Source organism: Fopius arisanus, unplaced genomic scaffold, assembly GCF_000806365.1.
Source record: "Fopius arisanus strain USDA-PBARC FA_bdor unplaced genomic scaffold, ASM80636v1 scaffold00044, whole genome shotgun sequence".
Classification (NCBI taxonomy): Eukaryota; Metazoa; Arthropoda; class Insecta; order Hymenoptera; family Braconidae; genus Fopius; species Fopius arisanus.
This window is the reverse complement of record NW_011887783.1, coordinates 387,338-410,033: the sequence shown is the minus strand read 5'-3', so window position 1 is coordinate 410,033 and position 22,696 is coordinate 387,338. Positions and strand designations below refer to the sequence as shown.

General features: G+C 41.1%; 1 protein-coding gene across 4 annotated transcripts in view; it reads right to left on the bottom strand.

The window, feature by feature from the left end:
• SoxN (SoxNeuro) overlaps positions 1 to 2,603 on the bottom strand; it is a 56,765-nt gene extending 54,162 nt beyond the window's left edge. For all 4 annotated transcript variants that reach the window (XR_892219.1, XM_011305685.1, XM_011305687.1 and 1 more), the window contains exon 1: positions 370 to 2,603. Coding sequence is in view for 3 of the 4 variants with exons in the window: in XM_011305685.1 (XP_011303987.1) it covers positions 370 to 1,724 (1,355 nt within the window). In the remaining variant the exon portion in view is untranslated. The remainder of the gene's footprint in view (positions 1 to 369) is intronic.
• Positions 2,604 to 22,696: the final 20,093 nt, after the last annotated feature.

Below are 22,696 nucleotides of genomic sequence, written 5' to 3'. Positions count from 1 at the left end.
TGAGGAGAAAAGAACTGGAGATGATGGTAAAGTTAATAAGAATTTGGTACTGACAAACTCGAGTGACAAACGTCAATATAAACTCAATCATGTTGAAAAATAAGTGTCTGTATCGTGTACATCAAGACTCTCCAAGAATCTACATTTCTACAAGAAATCTACGGGTGGAGAAAAATCTTTTACTCAACCATTCCTTAAATTACAATTTCTTCATTTCTGCATTTAAAGAATAATTTGTCAACTGAAATATTTGGTCCCAAATAATAAATATCCATCGATTCCACCCACAAGTGGCAATTCAAAAAATGGTTGATAAAAAGATAATTTGCCACCAACAATGAATAAATGTAAAATATAAAGAAAGCTTACATGTGAGTGAGCGGTGGTATAACCGAATGATGCTGTGCCAGTGGATCTGGTGATGGTCCAGGTGAGTAAACCCCAGCCGAGTGTTGTATAACTCCCTGTTCACCGCTCTGCGGCAGATACATGGAGATCATCTGTCTCAAATCCCCCTGTGGTTGTTGTCCCTGTTGCTGTGCCATGTACTCCCTCTTAACGACTGGATTGCTCGATGTACTCGTACCAGTTGGTGTTGGTGTATGAATACCACCACTTGCTGGACTCGTTGGTTCAGACTTGATGCTGCTGCCACTAGGACTGTGACTCGACATCTGCGATCCGGGTTGTGCCTGATGATATGGTGATGGTGAGCCTCCAGGTACAGTTGTTGTGCCATATCCTCCATATCCATTCATGTAACTATTGATGGGACTTGGACTGCCACCACCCATGTGATGGCTCATATCGTACCGTGGATATCCAGCAGCAGCAGCAGCCGCAGCAGCAGCAGCACCCATGTGTCCACCATAGGCATGCTGCTGATAAGCCGTCGGATCATGCATCATGTATCCATTAGGCATGTAACCATTGGGCATCTGATAAACATCCCTTGGCAACTGACTCTGCTGTGGTCCACCGCCACCACTGACTTGACGCTGATCAACCCCCAACATACCTCCAACACCCCCAACTCCAGAACCAAGTGGAAACTTGTCCTTCTTCATTAGAGTCTTGGTTTTCCTCCTCGGTCTGTATTTGTAATCAGGGTGTTCTTTCATGTGAACAGCTCGCAGCCTTTTCGCTTCGTCGATGAACGGACGCTTCTCAGTCTCATTGAGAAGCTTCCACTCGGCTCCAAGACGCTTTGATATCTCGGAATTGTGCATTTTTGGATTCTCCTGTGCCATCTTACGACGCTGTCCTCTCGACCACACCATGAATGCATTCATCGGTCTCTTGACGCGATCAATGTTGTTGTTCTTGTTGGTGCTGTTGTTGTTGTTGGGCGCTTGATGCTGCTGGCCAGGATTTGACTGCTGCGAAGGGGCTTGCGATTGCGACTGCTGATGGGGATGATGTGCTGCAGCCTGTTGCTGTGCCAAGCTGTGCATACTCTGTTGCTGTTGCTGTTGTTGGACAGCTTGCATCGATGCGTAGTGGTGCTGTTGCGCCTGGTGATGATGTTGAAGGGTCAGGGCACTCAGACCACCTGAACTAGGTGGTGACCCCGATGACAAGGCTGGACTGTGAACTATCGAGCCTAGGGCACCGTATGGTGATACTCCTGTGTGATGACCCATTGGGGATACACCCTGGTGTGGATGCGGCGGCATTTGGCCGTGAAGGCTGCCGCCCTTCAAATCCGTCTCCATCGTTAGCATGTCTTCCTCCCTGTGGCCGTACAGTTTGCCGCCTTTTTAATAGTACCTTGGTCAATCAAATTTCTTTTTTCACCACTCGTTTATCAATGATCTATCTTTAAAAAAAAAACACGTATGCGAATTCTTCGAGAACTCAATACGGTGTCTTTAAAATTGTCCTCTAGCTCAATAATCACTGGTGATTCAACGGCTATTGTTTCTCAATTCAACTCCTCACTGGTAGTTTATACTCCTCGTAATCCTCACACATATCATCTGATATTGTCCCTTATTCTCAAAAACTTATTCAGCTTTATCTAAATCGTCAACACGAGTGTACACGATTGAAATCGTCACTGGTATACACAAGTTTACAGCCGGGGGAATGAGCCACCGACGTTATACTTATGAACATCACACTAAATCGTCCTCGAACTGATTCCGCGAATTTCAGTCTCAATCCTCAACCGAGGTAAACAAATATATCGCAAAGCGAAACGTTCACGCACTCAAATGCCTCGTTATTTCTCTCGCTCCCAGTATCTCCGTCTTAAAATCCCCTTTTTTGTTTTTTTCCCCTCTTTATCGCACACTTTCATTCACTCCGTTGAATTAATAACTCCTTATTGAAGTTCACAATGGCAATCGTGTGCACTTTTTTTATTTCACCACTCTGCTATCTCGATTAATATTTAAAAAAAACCAAAATTGCATAGAATGTTTATTAAATTTATCCCTGGATAATAAATATGAAGCGTTTTAAAATAGTCGCGCACAATTGTTGTTGTTTTCAATAATGCTCGGAATGATTTTTTTGTATTTTGAAAACGCCAAAGAATGGACCTCCACTCTCCTCGGAAGAACGGAACCGTCTGAGCATTTGTAGGTTTCGCCTTGGGGTCCCACTCATCACGATCTCGGGGCTCACTTCCTGCCGAGGCGGTCGGTGCCGAGTTCCCCCCCCCATCCCCATCCCCATCCCCATCCCCCACCACTGCAACCAGCGTTCACTCCGTCCTCTTCCGATGCACGTGAACACACGGCGAACACGAGGAGAACCGAACGCTGGAACCCCCACTCCATCACGAACCTTCCCCCCGCCCCACCACCTGGTGTTAACCCATACCCTGACGTCGGGGCGACCATCGAGCGCTCGTCGGCGTTCGTCGCTGTTGTACGCTTGAGCCCAGAGCCGGCAAAATCGATTGGCACACACGCCTGCCATCATTTCCATCCACCAATCACAGTTACGCATTCCACCGACCCGGGGGCGGAGCCATCACCACTCGTGACGTCACCCGGTTATACCTGGCGACCTCTTCAGGAGCAAACTGTAAGGACAACCGAATGTTTTCCCGCTTTATCTTGCATGAGAGCGTGGAACTAGGTGCTTCTCCCTCCTATTTTTAAATTACTAGGTTCAACGGGCAAAATATAAATTTTCAAATTTCCACTTCTGCAAATTAATTATACCCGTGGAATAATACCGGTATATTTTTACAATTATTGACTCATTCTGAATGGATTAACGAAATAAAATCGAAATTGAAGTGGAAATAATGAAAGCCTGAAGTCAATGCAGAGTGGAATCCCTCAGAATGTGATGATATGTTTATTGAATATTCAATTCGACCAGTAAGAAGTGCATGGGCATTGTACTTCCTCCTCATCACTTACTTTCACTGAAGCCGTTTCTTCTTTTTGTATAACACAAAAAGGTATATATAATAAAAGAGATGGGGATGATGGGGCTTCTCACGCGCTGGCGCAAGGTTCAATGGATTCCTCTCTCTCTTTCTCTTGCAAAAGCCCCACCAAACGAGAGCCACAATAATGGGTGATTCCACCGATAATACACCATTTTGGTATTTATTTACACGGCATTTAGGGGCATTTTCCCGTGACTCTTCACCGGTCAATGGGAATTTGTACAATGAAAGACATTCAACAATTGTGGCACGCGCCTGATTTTATAAACTCAAGAAAACTTTGTGGAAACTTTTCGCGAGTGGCTGCAGCCACTCGTTAAAAACGACCACAATGACAAATGTTTATCATCACGAAATTTACCCAGTGATCATTTATTATCATTTGTACATAATATAATGTCGGTAAACACAAGTGTGCGCGCACATGGATTCCAGTTTTTTCTTTATTCCTATAAAGTATTAGATAATTTCTAACGCTCTTCACCTTCAAGTTTTATTTCTTTGTATTTTCCAAGGTGACGAAAGTGGAATGGCCGATAAATCATTGAACTGAGGTAATGTCGCTCTTTTTTCTTTAATAACGGTTAAATGAAGTCGAAAATTTTTATGTTTACCCTATACAAAAAAAAAAATATAGAAAGAAAAAAAAAGTAGATATAACGTACACGCACGCGTCAGATCGATTCGTCTCGCGGGTCTTTGAATTTTCCTTTTGGGCATAAACTTTATTTTTACTTTTTTTTTTTTTTGGCGGGGGGCATCCCTCGGCTTTCCAAAGAGATGCACCAGGCCGTGCCGAAAGACTCGGATGCTTCTTCATCCCTTTTTTTTTTATTTTTTATTTTTCATTCCCTTCTTGTATTTTGGCCATGCGACTGAGCACCACCTCGCACACTGCGAGCTCTCATTCTACTGATCTGTCCTTGCGTATATAGGACCTGTTGCCGGGAGATATAATGGAAGAATGCGTCATAGATAATCATAGTGTGGGCCCCGGTGTATGTGCACAATGACAATGAACGCGAGAAAGAGAGAGTAAATGGGGGGGAAAGGTGGCGGTTCAATTTGGAGCGAACAAACGCGTCGAATCCCTGGACTCATTGTGTCGGGTGGTGCTGCTGCATAGCCCTGGATGTGGGTTATACAGCCACTTTTCGTCTTCCCCTTTATGTCAGCATCTTCAAGAAAAAAGATTACAATTTTCGCAATTTTTTTTAACACTTTTTAAACACTTGTCGCGCACTCCACTCAAAAATGATATTTTACAAATTGAGTAAATCAAAATGGACTCAATCAATTCCCCCACACAGTCTTTTGCTTTCTTTTGCTTTCCCTCATTAAACCCGCGACACAAGTAAAAGCTACCAAATGGTATCACCTGTTGGCAATGTCTGTACTAAATTCCGGTTGAACCATTGTTTTCCCTCCATTTTCATGTATACATGGATTTTTTTATTCTGCACTGAGGAAAAAAAATATAACTTTCCCTTTTTTTGACGAAGACAACAATGGTACATTATGCACGCCTAGTTATGCGCAGGGGCGATAGAGGGGTACAAGAGGGGAGGGCACTCGAGTATATACCGTGTATTCTATGACTGTTTAAAGTTGCGAACGCAATGGGCAACAAGGAGCTCACATCGAGTATCAACAAACATTGATTTGAATCACAAAGACCTCCCGCTGCCTCCTGTGGTTGGAACTGACTTATTGTATCGTATCTTTTCTCTCTCCTTTTTCACTCATTCCTCCTCTCTCTCTCCTGCTCAGTCTATTTTTATTCTCCTTGTATCAACAGTATGCAAGTGATGTACTCACTCCCTTATACTTCAACTACTATCAATCCCCGTACTCAGGGCGTTTATGTACCACTTGTAGAATGTGATATTACAACCAGAAAAACGACAAATTTCGGGGTATTCACATTGAAATTTCATTTGTCTGACACCGAGACAAGTATTTGGACTTGTGAGAAGGATTTTTTTTTGTCATCAATGCACCAGGAAGAGCTTTTGTGGTGAACCAATGATTGCAAGATCGTAACGATCGATCATTAGCCGACATTGATCCATTCAAGTTCATGAAGCGTTACCATCGGTCACATTAACGCACCTCGAAGTACCAATTGTTATTTGAGGTGTGTCACCAATCCACCAGCAACAATGACGCCTGGAAAATCGAGGAAATCAAGGGCCTCCACCCCAAAAATTCCAAGTTACAGCCCCAGGTCGGCTTACATTTCATCCTAGCAAATGGAGTACGTGAACGGCCATTATTATAAGGGAAAAACACTGGTTCATGTCCTTTCTCGATTACCTGCTACCGTTTCCTCAACAGAACACCTTCTCCCCAATCCTCTCAATTTCCGTTTCGTTTCCACAGGTATTTCATTGTTAAAACCTCAAATACCTTGAGAGCTGCTAAGAAAGGATGAAAATGTCCAATTGCTGAGGGCACTTTTGCCCTAATAAAATTTTATGGCTGCCCCTCATTTTTCGTAACCTAGCCCGCAACGATCAGGTATATGACCGAGTCACTAGTGGAATTGACGATTATTTACAACACCCTGCGTGGGGTATATACAACCCTTCTGAGGAGGAGGAAGTCATTCAAGGATTCACGGAATTATTTTTACTCACTGAGTACGGCAAATAACGACTTAGCAATAGGAGTAATAAATACTTTTCAAAGTACCTTGGGACAATTGTCTGTGACCAGTGGATTATTTTATGTGGGTCGTTCGGATTTTCGGTAATATTAATATTTTTTTAGGTCAGAAAGTGTGAAACTTTCGGAAAATGTCGAAGCGATCATGCGACAAGTCTCGGAAAATTTTTGGAATACAATTTTTTGGCATTGAGAATTTCTCGAAAAATTTCTCGAGGAATTTCTCGAGGAATTTCTCGTGGAATTTCTCAGAGATGAGTCAAACTTAGCGAGAAAATTGGGCAACAATGAGTCAATTCAATATTTCATTGGAGCCATAATAAATCATTGGGCGACGAGGCCTGGAAAAATCACTCACCCATGATGAAGGAAATATCCAAACGGTCTATTAACTACTGGATTTTACTCGGGACTCGGATAATGTCAACTAACAATAATCCATATTTTTCTCGTTTTCTCAATGGTACAATGGCACATCATTATCCCTAATTCCCACAGACAAGGAGGAGTCAACAATGCTGAAAATATATCTGGGGGATAAGTGGACACATCACCAGCATCTGTGACACTGGTAAACTCTTCAAAGAGATGAAATAATAAATACACCGGTATATCGAGGCTTGATACATATTATGTACTTTTGTATTGAGAGTGAATAACGAGAGCAAACGCCTTTATAATCCCTACTTTGGAAATCATAATAATGTGGGGACATTTTGTCGAGCAATTACGAATGGAATTCAATCTCCATTCATCCCAACTCTTTCTCTTAATTTTTATAAAAATCACACAAAGTGAATTTGAACAAATTAAAAATTCCGATGCCATTGTAGTTGAAATTTTCCGGCATTCCCAAGCGTGTGCCTTAATTAAAAACTATCTCGTTCCAGGAGCAAATGGCCTGGCCACGCAATTACAAAATTGCCACGACAATTTACTGAGTCCATAAAATCATTGAATTATTTTCTGTCCGCAGGGGGTTGACTCGGCAATAATAACCGTAATAATAATATCCGAATAAAAGGTTAAAAGTGAGAGCCACTGATGAAGGGCCCGATTCTCGCAATTCGTACAGACCCTATTGGAGGAAAATAAAAATAAAAAAAAAGGAAAAAAAGGGGGGATTGGCAGCATGAACCCAAACGAATAAGGGGGCATATAGTTATATACGGTGCGAGATCCGGGCGATATTTATTGCGGGTATGCGTGCACGCCAGATATTATTATTTGTACCGCACATAATTCAAGTAGGTCGTTAAAATTATTTTATTACTTGTTCTATATAACGGTGTGGACCTGAGGGCATATCACATTGGTGAAAGAGAGAAAGGATATTGAGAAAATGCCGAGCATATTTTCCCGGCATAGGTCCCGATGGGTTATTTGTATTATGTGTTGCACAATTGAATGCATTTCGCCATTTTCACATTGTATACCTGAATTAATGCAGGTACATCAGTTGGCAATGAATTGAGCGTGAAAATTGATCCACCTCTTTTTGGATTTTATTTATTCCTTTCCGCGCGCTACCTTTTGCGTTATTTTCCGGGTACATGAAACGTTAAACCGTTGGATGTAATACTTTTCTTGTTATGCAGTTTGCGTAATCGATACCTTTTGGATATGTGTGTATCGGCCTTCTTCGGTATTTGCATTTAAATGGTTATGTACACCTGGAGAGTATGTTACATATGCAATTAAAATTGTATCAGTAATATTAGGCGTGGTATTTGAATTTAAATGAAACGCAGGAATAAATCGTTGAAGCTTTTGAATTTTTCGTCAAATATCGTCGATGAGCAATAATTCCCTCCGTCTCCATTCTCCCCAGTTTCGATTATTTGTCCAAACAATTTTTTCCGGAAAACCGCACTAGTCCGAAAACCTGGCTGTGCCCCTCGAGAAAAGTGATCGATCTCTGGGCCCATTATATTACCTTCCGCATTCACTTTTTCCTGTATAAAAAGAAACTACTGACTCACCCAGTGAGTACCTTAAAATCATATCAATCTCAGTTATGCCAATTTCAAGTGCCCAATGGACTGGTTTCCCCTCCAGTTTAATTTTCACTTTGAATTCATTTTTTTTTTGCCATCTCCTCAGACAAGTAGAGGTTCTCCAGTCTCACTGGAATCTTCATGACAATTGTCAAGGGTTGGCAACATTTCAAGGTGAAAAGGGTGATGGGGTGGAGATAGACGAAGGGAATGTCTTTGTCTATGCAAATCGTTCAGACACCACTAGACATCGCACACGCGTTCCCTTCTGCATGCTAACTATCGTGGAATAAAAAAAATAATATAATAAAAAAAAAATTATCTTGGACACGAGCTAAATGTGACGTGGAGGACATCATGCATATCACTACATAAAAGACAGGGGGTAATAACCGGTGATTCTTTGCTCTATCACCTGTTCACCGAATAATTTTTCGTTAAATTTTCCACTGTGACAATGGATTATTCAAACCTCTGTTATTCCAACACTGAGTTTGTACCCATTTTTAATTCAATCCATTGATATTTATCCTCGATGATGTCTCAAAAGGGGTGTGACTGTTACACTAACGTGATTTGCCACCTTTTTTCATTATTATTTCAAGGGGATGAAACTCATGCGTAAACTTGTAACAGCAGAAGAATCAAAAAGTCAGATTGAAGTGGTTGAAATGTTTTTTTTTCTTACCGAGTCCTGGAAATTTTGAGCGATCGATGCACTCGTCAAATTTTTTGATACATACGATGAGAAAAAATTATTATAAACCTATGCAAAGGGGAGGGAGATTTACCCTCGTCATCATCGTCATTCGAATGACAGGTAAATGAGGGGAGGGAGTTTTATTATTATTATGAACAGAAAGGCTCTCCCCCTGCTCCGTGGGCCCAGGAAAAACTCAATTTTTACAGCGTAAAAAATCAATCATAATACAAAAAATGATATTCATTTTGATTTCTCTTTGAGTTATTTCATAGCAATTTGCCAGTGGCTAGTCCGTATGATACCATGGAATAACCACTACCATTACACTCAAAAATTCTCAATTACATTCCAATGAAAATTTTCAACGCGTATACATTTGCTTTGGTATCACTCTCCCTGGTCTCACCTCGTCCTATTCTCTTGCGCACATGTAAACCGCGATTGGATGATGCATTCCGCGAAAATCCTCATGGAGTACATAGTACACGTGTGCGCAATGGGGAACGCGTGGAGCCAGCATCGTTGGGTTAGAGGGGTGGATAGAAGCCATCTGCATCCCGATGAATGCCCAAAACCCCCCTATCACCCCTCCCCCTTGCTCCCCTTGCTCCCTTTTACCCCTCTGTCCCCCTCTGCCTCCTGCCCCCTGCCCCATGCCCCCTTTTACCCCTCTGCCCCCCCCCCTGCTCCCTTTTTGCCCCACGATGTGAAAAACTCCCTTCACATTTTCAACCCCTCACGTGGGCCAGCCTCAAAATCGTGGTTCTCAACCTTTTCGGGCTTGTCAGTTTACATTCTTTGATTATTAATTATAGGACGAAAAAAGGTAAATTAACATGTAAAAATTACCCCTGCCCCTGTCCTTTCCCCCTTTATGGCAGTGAGTCATCGGAAAATCTCTGAAATTGTGGAAGATGGGGATTTTTCTTGAGGGATGTGTATTAAATATAAATTATCGTCGGTAAACTCAATGATTTGCGAAATAAGCCCTTTTCTCATCTGATTTTATGTACACGCTTGACTCCTGGGTTCGCGTAACTCAGCGTTTATCAAGTGTATGAATTAAATTGCCGTTTTATTACCCCTTGGGGGAGCGTTGCAACCCACGGGGAAGTGCGGAACGCCGACATTATTCCTCGGCTCAACGAATCTCATTGCTTCGATTAGATCGTAATTAAGAAATAATCTGGTAAAACATGTCGTCGAATCGATAATCAAAAAAATTACATGATTGTTGTTTTTAAGGAATAATTTAACGGCAAGCGGTTGAGAGCACCTAAAGTCACTCTAAATGCAAGGATTATCATGATGCACGGAGAGTACTTGGAAAAAAAAAATTCTAAAACATTTATGGAAGGATGAAACGGAGGAGGCAATGAGCCCAGGAAAGTAAAACACATTCAAGGGGCCAGGGAGGAGACGCGCACTTGAATGTTCTATTCACTGGACGACCGCAGTGTAATCACACCATCTGAAATTTTCATAGTTTCCACTGTCCTCAGTGATACGAGGAAATTAAACTCAGGGTCAAACGAATGTTCCGTAAAAAAAAAATTGTTTAAAAAATAAAACCCAAGGGTCAGAAAAAGTAGACCAGCTGTTGTGAATGAACTGCTGTGAATTTTCTATTCAGATTCAACGAAAAGTCTTGAAATAAAAATATCTCAATTATTCCAAAGTAAATAAAAAAATATTTAACCACTTAATCCCTTTCTGCTTTTATTATTCCATCGTCACTGATCCGGGGTTGAAACAGATTCGGCACAGGTGTAGTGAGAAAAAGGCCATCCAATGGGGTCTTAAGGGAAGAAAATGATTAGGAAGGGTTGCATGAAATGTTCTCCAACCGTTATAATCTATGAGGGATGAGGTCTACTTCTGAACGTTAATCCGACACTCGGAGGGATTTTCAGAGGGTGCGATAGGTCTCTCGAACGGGATTAGCGTGAAATTAGCAGAGGATCGAGTCGACGCGATCATCGGACACCCACAGATTGTCAAAGTCTACCGGTTCTCGGTTATGAGGTACTTCTTACCCCTCCTTTGTCCAAATAGTCCAGAGCCTCTCCTTTGTCGTCAATCCCTGTTGCTTGTCATTCCTGGAAAATCATTATCCCCATGACCAATCGATAGCATTCGTTATATCGTCGGTTATAACAGTTAGGCACGTCATACAGGTGACTAAAATCTTTTCAAGTCTCTTTGTCTTTCAAATGGTAATTACATTTGTTAACGCGTGTTTCCTGTCAAAATTTGTCACTCGAGGTGTTTAGTCGGCTTTTTGGAAATTACACAATGGTATTTTTTAAGGCGGAGGTGAGAGAAAAGAAATGGGCGAGGTTGGGGCCTTTTGTTGGTGCACGTCACCGGAAGGAAGGACTAATTTAAATATTTTCGGATGATGGAGATGTTGGCATTTTTCGGAAGTCTTCTATTTTCTTTTTTTGTCACCGTGCGAACTGAGGATTCGAAATCCACGGGGGAAAGGTGTTTGAAACGCAATCTCCGTTGCTTCTCGATTTCCTCTAAAAATCCATGGTGAAGGAGAACGAGGTGACATCGATCAAGAGTTTGTACGCAGTTCCCTTGATCCTGATGGCGTTGGTTGATGGATGCGAGATTACAAGCGTCGGTGACACCCGAATGATGTATCGCACTACATGCCCCGCTTACCACGTCGGTTTCAGCTACTTACCACAAAAAAAAAGAAAAAAAAATTCATGGGTAGTGCGTGTCAACCGAGAAGTGAATAAAAATTTAAAAAAAAATGATCAATTTCCCAAATTAGTCAAATGTCGGCTGAACCCTGGCGCAACTCTGGCCGAACCCCGGCGGCAAAACGTGCGCCCTGATATCCGTCTGGAGTGGAACGACTAGATCAGTGAGTTGTCTTATCAACGCGATAGATAACATTTTTTTTATTCTTCGTCTTCTTCTCACCTTTGATTTTCTTTTTCTCTTTTTTCTTATGCAGCATACATTGTACGTCGATCGGTGGTGTATCGCCGTCAGGATGGAGGAGGGTGACGTTACGACGTGTAAAAACGTTGGAAGGCCCGAAGTGATGGGTCGAATCAAGGGGGTTAGAGAGGGAAGAGACGTTGAATAGAAGATTGGAACTCTTTCTGTGGTGGCGGTAGTCCTTCCGGCCGGGGCAGCCGATAGTGCTGGCTATTTCCGGTGGCCGCCATGACATTGCTATCATCGCAAAGTCGGCTACACATCCCCCTTTTTTTTTGTCCACGTGTATCCAAACCTCCCGCCCATGAACAGGGTGATTTTCGTATTTGCATCGCCTTCACGAGGTTGCCATCTCCTTACGTTCAATGACCGCTTTACATGGGGGAGACATTTCCCTTCACGTCTCACCTACAAACTCATCCAATAAAAAATCATCTGACCTATAAATATAAATATAAAACCCCCCAATCTTCCTCTTCCGTTGAAACAATTGTTAATTCATAAATTTAATTTTAATTTTTCTCTGCGCAAAATTTTTTTATAAAGAAAAAAAAAAACACTTTGAAGAATGTACTTCAGCTAATCTCAGTTTCTTCAGAGCGGAGGGAAAAAAAAAATTAGAGAGTTTTTTTTAACCCTCCTTTTGAGAGAGGTAACGGGGAGAGTATATAGACGCAGGTCAGAAGTACATGTTTGAGCTTACACGTGCTCTATATACCCATCGAGATTCAGTGTAAACCTGGGTACATATGTACCGGAATAGGCAAGCCACAGTAGGAGGGTTATGTAGGATGTAAGTGAGGGTGAGGGTGAGGGAGGCTGCGATGGTAGCGTATAGTCCCGGTGCATTGAGCTGTCAGTCATTCCTACGCGTTATACTCACCCCGGTAGTCCCAGCAACATCTGTCCCTGGAGAACACGATATCACCACGAGATGCCGGCCCCTGTTTCAACACTCCTGTGCGTAGGAGGATCACATGAATCTCAATGCATCACAACTACTCTTTTAATTCCATTCACAGATTTAAAAAAAAATACTTCAATATAATACTTTAATCCAGTATATATTATTTATATTATCAAAATTTTTTTTTCATTGAATATATTGAATATTCACGACTTCTGAATCGTGGGAGTTCCAATCAATAATTGAATATGTTGTTTTGGCAATTAGTTGGGTATATCATAACACCGGATCCCTTTCGTATTGACATCAATCGGTACTCCTTGAAAGGATTATCCTGAAACGTCTAATAGCATCGACTGCAACAACTGTCAAAGCAATATTCTGGCAAAGTGAGCGTGACAGTGTGTATGTACTAATCCCGGTCATTGAATTCAATTGAATGGCGACGGTAATCTCCACCGAGCGTGCATTTCATGCGTGAAATGCATACATCGGGTATCTTCAATGATCATCCATCTTGATAAGATTGTAATTAATGCGACACCTTCTATTACCCATTAACGCGTTATCAATCTAATGTGATTGAAACCACAAATTGGACGTCAATCTTCATTACCCCAGAGAATGAGCCTTTCTCGGGAAGTGATATCATGACTCTTCAAAAAATTCGGGATAATTATATAGCCATCGATAATTTCACTTTGCGGCTCGACAGATGATTTTTTTTTTTTTTTAACTTTTCACTCGCACCATTTGGAATCCATTTTCACTTCACTCGATAACTGTCAGTCGTAGGGAACAGCGATATTTATATTATTTTATTTAACCATTATTTTTTTATTTTTTATTTATATTTTTTCTTGTGAAAGTGGATATTTTTTTTTTATTTTTCACCTGAAAAAAGGGCCCGTAAAATAACTTAAACTCCGTTTCTCACGTGAATTTATCTCGACAAACATGAAGATCCCCCAAAAAGTGAAAATAAACCCTTTTCATTGTGCCCTGATTTTCAATGCTCGCGTTAACGAGTTGTGTGTTCGGCAATGTCACCGGTGCGCATCCCTTTCTTCTTGAAAAAAAAAAATCTTTTATTTTTTTCTTCAGCGAGTGCATTCCCATGATTCCCTGAAACCCAGCTTTCCAGTCGGGTTTCACGAATCTGGTCATCGTCAGCAATCCGAGAAAGACGGTTAAATGAAGAAAAAAAAAAATACTGGAAAAAAGGTGGAAGGAAAAAAAAAAAGCCGAAGACTTATCTGGAAATTCGACACCAACTCTCGCGTACCACCAGAAGCGATCTTTTTCTCAGCGGTAGTTCTCATTTTGTATATTTTTTTTTTATTCCTTTTTTGTTCTGCTCCTCTATTTTCGGTGGGTTCTTTATCGCTACCTCTCATCCAACCTCTGCAGTTCTTTTAATTCGAGGGACTAAAAGCGGCACGAGACCGCCATTCACTGCCATCTTCCTTCGAGATCGTAAACGGAATCACTCATTCTTTGATGTGAGAATTTTTTAATTTTTTCCCTCAAGAATTCTCGCTGGGATTTCAGGTTTTTCGCTTTGGCATTTTATTTCTCACTTCGAGGTTTTTTTTTTTTGATACCCAAGGGGTCAGTGTGACCCAAGGATTTACGACATTCCAATGTCTTGGTCAGGAAAAAAGTATGAATGGAGAGGGTTTCCCTTTTCAAGCCCGGAAAATCACGAATTCGCGGAAATTCAGGAGAAAGAAAAAATAGAAACGTAAAACCTCCTGGTCTCATACTTTTCTCGGTAATGAATTTATCATTTTTAAGCTGGAGAACGATTGATCGCTTCCAGGAATCTATTTCAGTCTCCAGCATCCCTTCCACATGTGGAAAAATAATTGTACCTACTTCCAAGTATATAAACAATTAAGCATTAAAAAAAAAAATTGATTTCCCCTTCTTTTCAATTTAAAAAAATAATTTTCTGACACTTCTGGGAGAAAATGGTTGTATTTGGGTCTCGGAATTAGGAAAATATTTTGGAATTAAATATGAAGATGGTGAATGGCCTGTCGTTGTTTTCCACATCTCAATCTCAGGTACCAATAGAAAGAGAGAGAGGGAGAGGAAGAGGGAGAGAGGGGATGGAAGACGAAGCACCTGGGAGATGTCTTGGCATCTCGGTTGGGCCCCTTTCGAGGAAAAGCCCTTGGCTGGACCCCGAGAATAAGAGGCGGGGCAACCTCGTAGCAATGTATCCCTCGAGGACACCAGGCAGAGTTGTGAAGAGGGAAGTGGGTGGGTGCGAATATAAATGGCTACCCCGAGTTTATCGGCAATCTCGTTCAAGTGAGTGAGACTCTAAACGGCTTCTTCAATGACAGAACAACCCGTGGAATTTCATTCATGGAAATGGACATCTCAAGAGGACATATTTCTTCTTTTGATGCTCCATGGGAATCCTGAGAGCCTGTGATCCACATCAGTTATGAGAGATTAATTGTTTTTCTCTCCTTGCTTTTCCAAAAAAGCAATTAGCCCATTAAATTTAAAACACGAATAATTTGTTGCAGACTAGTCTTCGAAGAGGGTGCACGTAAAAAAGAATAAGAATAAATCTCCATTGAGGGATTATTTTCACATGGGAGAAGCGAGTTTGCGAGACGTGTTCCGTCGACAGGTTCGTTATCGTCGATTCCATTGTTTGTCGGTCTCCAGGAGGATCGGGTGTGACGGTTTCCTGAGATAGATCCACAACGTTTTCGAGTCTCACCCCAGCCGGTTTTTGTCGATGGCTCGCTAACAAGAGACAACGGCTCACACACAGGGTAAAATATACTCTGCAGGACACCAACGCCCAAGTACAGCACAGGTGGCACTGGTGGGTTGTCCCCATCGCAAAGTAACATCTTCTCTGGCTAATCTTGCCACTCAGAACCGCAGGATTAGCCTCATTAACTCCCGCAGGACACCTCCAGCTACTGGCGCCTTTTCCCACGAGAGTTTCTCACCAAATCCTTCATCATCTCCATTTTTTTACTCTACAAGCTCTGGAAACTAGTCTCCTTCCTCTGGCCAAATCTCCACATGGTGTTATACAATTTTACATAATAACTTAGTCCCGAGAAAATTGTGATACATGTTCACTCGTAGATGGTAGAAATTCCATGGCAGAAATTGAGAATCGGTCATTGGGACGGGGGTGAACTTTTTTAAATGCAGATATTTTATTGAATATTGTCAGAGGGTTAAATGGAGAGCTATGGTGAGCCTTGAAGAGTCATAAAAGTACGATGTGAGACACCTGCAAACAGAGATCTGTACCTGGTATATCCCAGTGATTTATGCCTTCGACAGGTGGATACCGTGGTTTTTCAAATTTCACAACGGTCTGCCATTGTTGTCAAGGATTTTGCGATTCGCTGGGCTGTGAAGGAATACACCTCTCTCTTCTACCTCTTTTTTTCTTAGTTCTCTCTTTTCTGGCTCATAGATGAGAATGAAAATGACGCGGGGATAAATGGCGGCTGGACACTGGAGCTGGTACATGGGCTGAACCCTGAAAACACTCCACCGACCACACGGCTTCGGGGATTTTAATAGGCTTTACTTCTCACTCAAATCGTCCCACGGGAAAATCTCGTTATACTACGATATATACGTATCCAACCTCTGTTGATTTTTGCCCCTTGCCTAATGCGGTTTATACATTTTCCTTTACAAAATGTCGCCTGAAAAAATAAACGCCCTTTCAATACCAATTATTATCATCCGTGGCTTACAAGTTTCTGAAAAAATAGACTGGCATTTCGATTTTATTCTCAAAGTTCTGGGAATTCTCGTGATTTCTAGACCACCCGGGTAAAAAAAAAATTATAATCCGAATATTTTTTCTAAATTTTTAAAAAATTTCTGGAAAACTTTTCAGAACATTTTTTTTTAACAAAAAAAATCGGGAAACAAAACAATTGTATTTTTCGGAAATGTTTTGCAAAATTTTTTAAAAATTTGTTTCGGAATTTTTTTAAAATTATTTTCTAGAAATTTTTGTGAATATAATTTTTTTTTAATTATACCGTTGTTTTCTTATTTTTTTAATTTTTCAATATTCTAAAAAAATTCCTATGTACATTTTTGAAAAATTTTTCAAAACCTTTCCCGAAGATAAAATTGTCTTGTTTTCCGATTTTTTTTCTGTTTCATAAAAAAAATTCTGAAAAGTTTTCCAGAAATTTTTTGAAAATTTGGAAAAAATATTCCCATCACAATTTTTTTACCCGGGCACCCAGGGTATAATATACCTCAAAAAATTTCTGGGATTCCAACCAAGGAATCAATGCGAGATTTTCATTTCGAGTATTTAATTATTTTTAATTGCGCCATTTTCTCATTTGATTTTCCGTCAACCGATCGATGTCCAGAGGTTTTTCCACTTGAAATTTCAATTGTAATTTTCCAATTTACACTTTAATATTTTAAACAACTTGACATCCAAACAAAGAATCATAACTTTAGTCACGGGATCTACCACTTTAATTTTCGATTGCCCCAAGTTTCACACTTGATTTGGCAGCACGAACCCTCACGCTCGATTCCTCTCAGTCGCCGTTACAACCCCCTTTTCCTTCATCTTTGAATAATGGTACAAAAAAAAAAGTGCCAATAAAAAAAAACGGGCTATACACTTGATGTGCCCCCAAATTTTCCATCTCCCCCCCGAAAAGGGGTTTTTCAAACATCCAGGGAAAGACGACAAAAAATCCTCTGCAACAATTAGGACGGAATTCGTATGAATATCCTTCCGCAAATAAATTCAAAGGGATAATCCTCGATAAACATTTGCAGAGGAGGGATTTTGTAGTTCAATTCAGGCACTCGTCGGGTAATTAAATATTTGCTCAAGCCACTAGACACACTTTGCCCGATACCTTTCGCTTCTCTTGTTCCAAGAAGAATTCTCCTCTCAAATGAAACCAATACCCTCAAAAACTTTTCAGTACAAGAAAAAAAAAAATTGTTGACTCAGTCCACCAAAATCGATCAATAATAATAAATCAAAGATCGGCAGTCGATATTTTTTCCCACAATTTCACAAAGGATTCAAAGAATTTCAATGAATAATTACTCTATTCCTCCATTGTGTGATTAAAAATGGCGGGAGTAATGAAATAAAACAAGAAAATTTCTGGAGTAATTGGATATTTGACGAAAATAATTTTTTCTCAGTGTGAATGAACAAAAAGTGTAGAGAAGGAAAAATCGAGGGAAGGGAGAAATAAGGCGCAACGCTGTCTGGGCCTCAGTTCGGACCCCCTAGGGGCCCTGGGGCCCAGGTAAAACCCTCGAGGACGCCAGGTGTGTAGTTTTGTAGTTTAGCCCCCCCAAAAACGGGTATAAATTACCCTCCGGGCTTCTCGGAAAGCGACCGCTTGAAAATTTATGACCGAATTAATCGTAATATCGACAGGTCTCTCCGTTCACGGAGACATCCCGACAAGAGTCAATTTTTTTTTTGAAAAATCACCTTCAAATTTTCGTTAACTCCAGTAATTCAATTGACATTCGACCTTTCACGCGCCGTGAAATAGAATTATTTTGTTCTGAAAATGAAGTCCAGAGGCAGAAGAGTCAGTTGTTGAAAAAAGAACTCCTAATTTTTCTAGAAAAAAAAAAACCGATCAAACACGAACTACAATAACCATTGACTTGACTAAATTTTCCATCAATAGCAAATCGTGGGTGCAGAAGGCACAATCGTCTAGACCGAGAGATTTTTTCAAAAAAAAAAAATATAGCTCTCCAGATACATCCCATTCTACGGAGCCAATAGAATTCTCGATCAAAAGATCGTGCAATATCCACAGAATGGTTTTTGAAAATATTTACGAGAGTGGGGAACAGGCGCGTGGATTCTCAGTTTAGAGGGAATGGGTATATAGTATTATAGAATTGCGCCTATAATACCACCTTGCGTACACACAAAAACCGCGTTATATACAAACGGAGTTGAATACTTTCTATGGACTTTCAATTGGCCGGTCTATACCAACGGTTTGAGGAGAGGCATTAACCGTGCAAATCGGCTCCCGGTTCGCTTCGCTCAATGCGCGACAACAAACGCAACAGGTGAAGGCAACCATTGTCCTCTGACATTGTACTCCAGACACTCCAACATCAACATTCTATAGAAATTGATGCTGACATTCACTCACATACAAAGATGTTACATTACACCCAAGATTATATCGCAGAAAGGAACCAGTTCAATTGACACTTTTCCAGTGGCTCCGGAGATTTATGGTTTGCTGGTGAATTTTTATTTGATTGAAAAATCAATTCATCCCTCTTATGGAGCCACCCCCATTCACCACTCCTGCACGAGATGTTGAAAACATCAGGATTTCACTATTTCCCTCTTTTGAAGATTTCCCAGCGATAACTCCAAGAATGAAAAAAATCAATGTATGAAAAAAGCCGCAATAAAATTACAATAAAAATGAGATCAAAACGAATGCCAAAAAAAAAAAATAAAAATAAAAATAATCAAGAAGATAACTTAACGACGCAACAGGTGAGAAAATGTCAGTTGAGACGTGGAAAGGAATGACACGACGATATAAGATTTGATGTCTCCGGTCGTTTACTCTCATTGACGGTGTGGCATTCCTTTCGGGTGTTGAAGGATGAGAGAAAAAAAATAAATTGAAATAACAATGAGAATGCGGGTGAAAAGGTCGCAGGGGCACCTGTGTGACTTGGGGTTTATACCGTCCATCCATTCTGCCTGGTCCCGTCATCACTGATTAACGCCCCATTAATTACGTCAAACGGACCAATTATACTCAGCCAGACCATTAATAAACTTCTCGTCCAGCACCGTTGGAATTCCAGTCATCTCAACCGGATTCTCGACCTCCGACTGACCAACAGTAACCTACAGATATTACCATATAGTACATATATAATATATAGACCATCGAATTCATCCTAAACAATCAGTAATAGAATTCAAAGAAAAATCGTCGCGAGAAGACTATTCTCTTTCTTCCTCACATATTATCGTTCCATCGAGTGAACCGCCGATCAGAGAGATCACTGAAAATACCGCAGGGTACCCATGAAAAAAAAAAAAGAAATCGGGTCGTTGGATCCCGAGAGTTCAGGCATATCGGATCTGTCGGAACGATTTACCCCGTAGTTTTATGTTTTTTCTTCTCGTAATAGCAAAAGCGAGGGGACAAGGGGGGAGGGTGGGGGATGAATCCCATGAAGAAGAAAAAAAATAAATGCAGTGAAGCATTGAGGCGTGCAAGTAAGTAGAGATTTCCGGAGGCTAGGCGCGGTTCACGTCAGAAGAGAGAAAATGAAGAAGCATCAGGGGTTGTGCACTGCGGGGGTGTCCTCTTACCTGAACTACAGGATTCAGGGGGGGAATTCATCTCCCCTTCATCATACTTCTCTTTTTCTGTGATGCTCAGAGGGAGAAACTGGAATTTTTCGGCGATGGTTTATATACGAAAAATCTACTAGACCCGGTGAATGAATGGCGGAGGGTGGCCTCGACTATTTCTTTTGTGTGAATTTCTTTTGGTACCGTGGGTTACCCCGGGGACCTCCTCCATTGGAGACAGGATGGCTACCACCCAATCCCAATCCCAATCCAACGTACCAGTCGCATTTTCAAATCTTTTCACTGTACCACAATTCCATTTTTCACTATTTACCCTGTTATTTTTTTTTCCTTTTTTATTTGTTTTTGAAATTGAGGAGTATGTGATGCAGTCCAAAAATGTCATCATTGTTTTCGATGATTTATTTAGTAAATAATTTAGTAAATACTTAATTTTCTTAATGTTGATACAGGTGAAATGTTGGGAACATGGCGATACGAATCGGAGCATAACCCCGTGGATACACGAGTTATGTTGGAAGTCAATGTGTTGGCTTCCACCCTCTCGATTGGCCAGTTGAACTGAATAGAAGGCTAATGAACGTACGTCCGCACCTCGTCTCTCGCTCGTCATCACCGCAACACCCAAATCATCATCAATCGGCCTCTTCTACATCTGATATCCCCTACACTGAGATAACTCCATGTAAACCAATGTGAGTCATTCATTGCCACCGATCGAAATCGGTAGAGTCACGAAAAAATTTTGTTCCACCTCCATTCATACATATTTCCTTTAATTTGCACGTTGATGATAAAAGTTGGTGTCAAATATCACAGTGAATATAGTTTGCGTTCCGTTTCCACCCGATCCAAAATATTAGCAGGAAAGTGAAGTTGGGGATGGGACTGAGGTCCAGGCGAAACATGATAACGATAACAATGGCGGCAAACGGACATCCGGCCAAGTCTCGCTCGGACGTTCCTGTGGGCACTCTATATCGTTTCATGGAGTGCTTCACTCTTGTCCGAGGTACAGATACCTGGTAACGACAGTGTATGTCCTGTATCGTACGGATAGGCATTGGATATCTACGTATGAAAACACGGGACTTTGCCATTTCCAGCTTCCGTAATTGTGTAAACATGAGTTGAAAAGCTTTTTGATTTATGTTGGATTTAATTCTCACTCATATTCCGCGCATTTCATGCTAATGTCAATGTCAACTCCTTTTGAATAATTATTTACAACCTGGAATTGGCTGCGCTTCAACCATCTTTTTTATCCAAAATTTATTAGGCCGCATAAAAAAATTCTTTCACACGAATAAAGAGTGGAAAAGTCGAATTTTCCGCATTTGTGATACACAATTAAAATAATCGGCATTTTGACACATCGGCATGGAAATGAAGGAACTGAAAGTTCTCTCTTTTGATTCTTGCCGCATCAATTAAATCCCGCAATTCATTCTTTCGGTCCGAAGGGAATTGCAAAAAATATGTATTAATCGCAATTGGAATCGAGATTCCCTGGGCTTCATTGGAGTTTCCAGCATCTCTGTGGAAGGTATAAACTCAGTGGGGAATGGTACGACACAGAATGGGTGTCCTGGGCATTGGTTGGCTGGTTCGGGTAACCATCTCGTGAAATTCAATTACCGAGTCCGCGAGGGGTGGTCGCCCCTTTGGTTCTCCCATCCCCCATCCCCTTTCATACCGCAAATTCTACTCCCCTGCTCACGAGGTATTTTGAGTGACAGATCCGTGAGCGAAAGTGGGTGGTAACCACCACCACTGCACATTCGCAAATCCTCAACCACCACCTAAACATTTTCATCCCCCTTTTACCTCATGCCCATGACTTTCCATTCCTCCACCTATCACTCTCTCTTCTCGCCTATCTAATGCCAAATCTTGTCCTCACCCTGGGTTAACAACGAGGGGTTCACTTTGGCACGCGTCTTCATCATGGGGTAGATAGGGAAATTGAAATAGTATATCTGAGAGAACTTTTTTTTTTTCGTGTCTCCACTTTCCCATTCTCACGGAATTCCTGGGGTGTGCACGGTGGGAGATATTCGGTGAAAGGTGTGCAACCCTCAAAAATAATTTAACCCCAGAGAAATAAAAAATCAAAAATGAACTTCAATAAGTCAATTACGTTGCAAAAAGTGTGAATGCAGCTTCTTCGATTATTTCCCTGATTTCATCCCTTTTGCTCCATCATAAATATTTACAAACAAAGAAACCAGTGGCTGGGTAAGAAGCGAGAACTTGAATTTTTATGGTGAAGGAAAAAAAAAATAAATAAAAGTTACACGAACCGCGAGAGGGGCGTAGTGGCGTACCACCCCCTGGGGGCCATTCTGGCATTCTCTTGGATTTAATGAACCGCACTGATTTTTCACAGGGCATCTCACTGGGGAGGGTACCCCAGAACTGTTTGTATATCCATCTTCCGGGGGCTTGCCTTTTATTTCTTCCTTTTTTCACCCTTTATTCCAGCTTTTAATCTTGAAATTATGTGAGCATTTTTTTTCTTCCGAATCACGAGTAATTGCATGGACCCCACCACCGAATAAATCATAAAAACAAACGAGCCTCATCAATTATTTCAATTTATTAAAATCACTAATTGATAAGCGACCTAAAGTTCCGTAATTTCGATTTTATTCCACTTTACCCAACA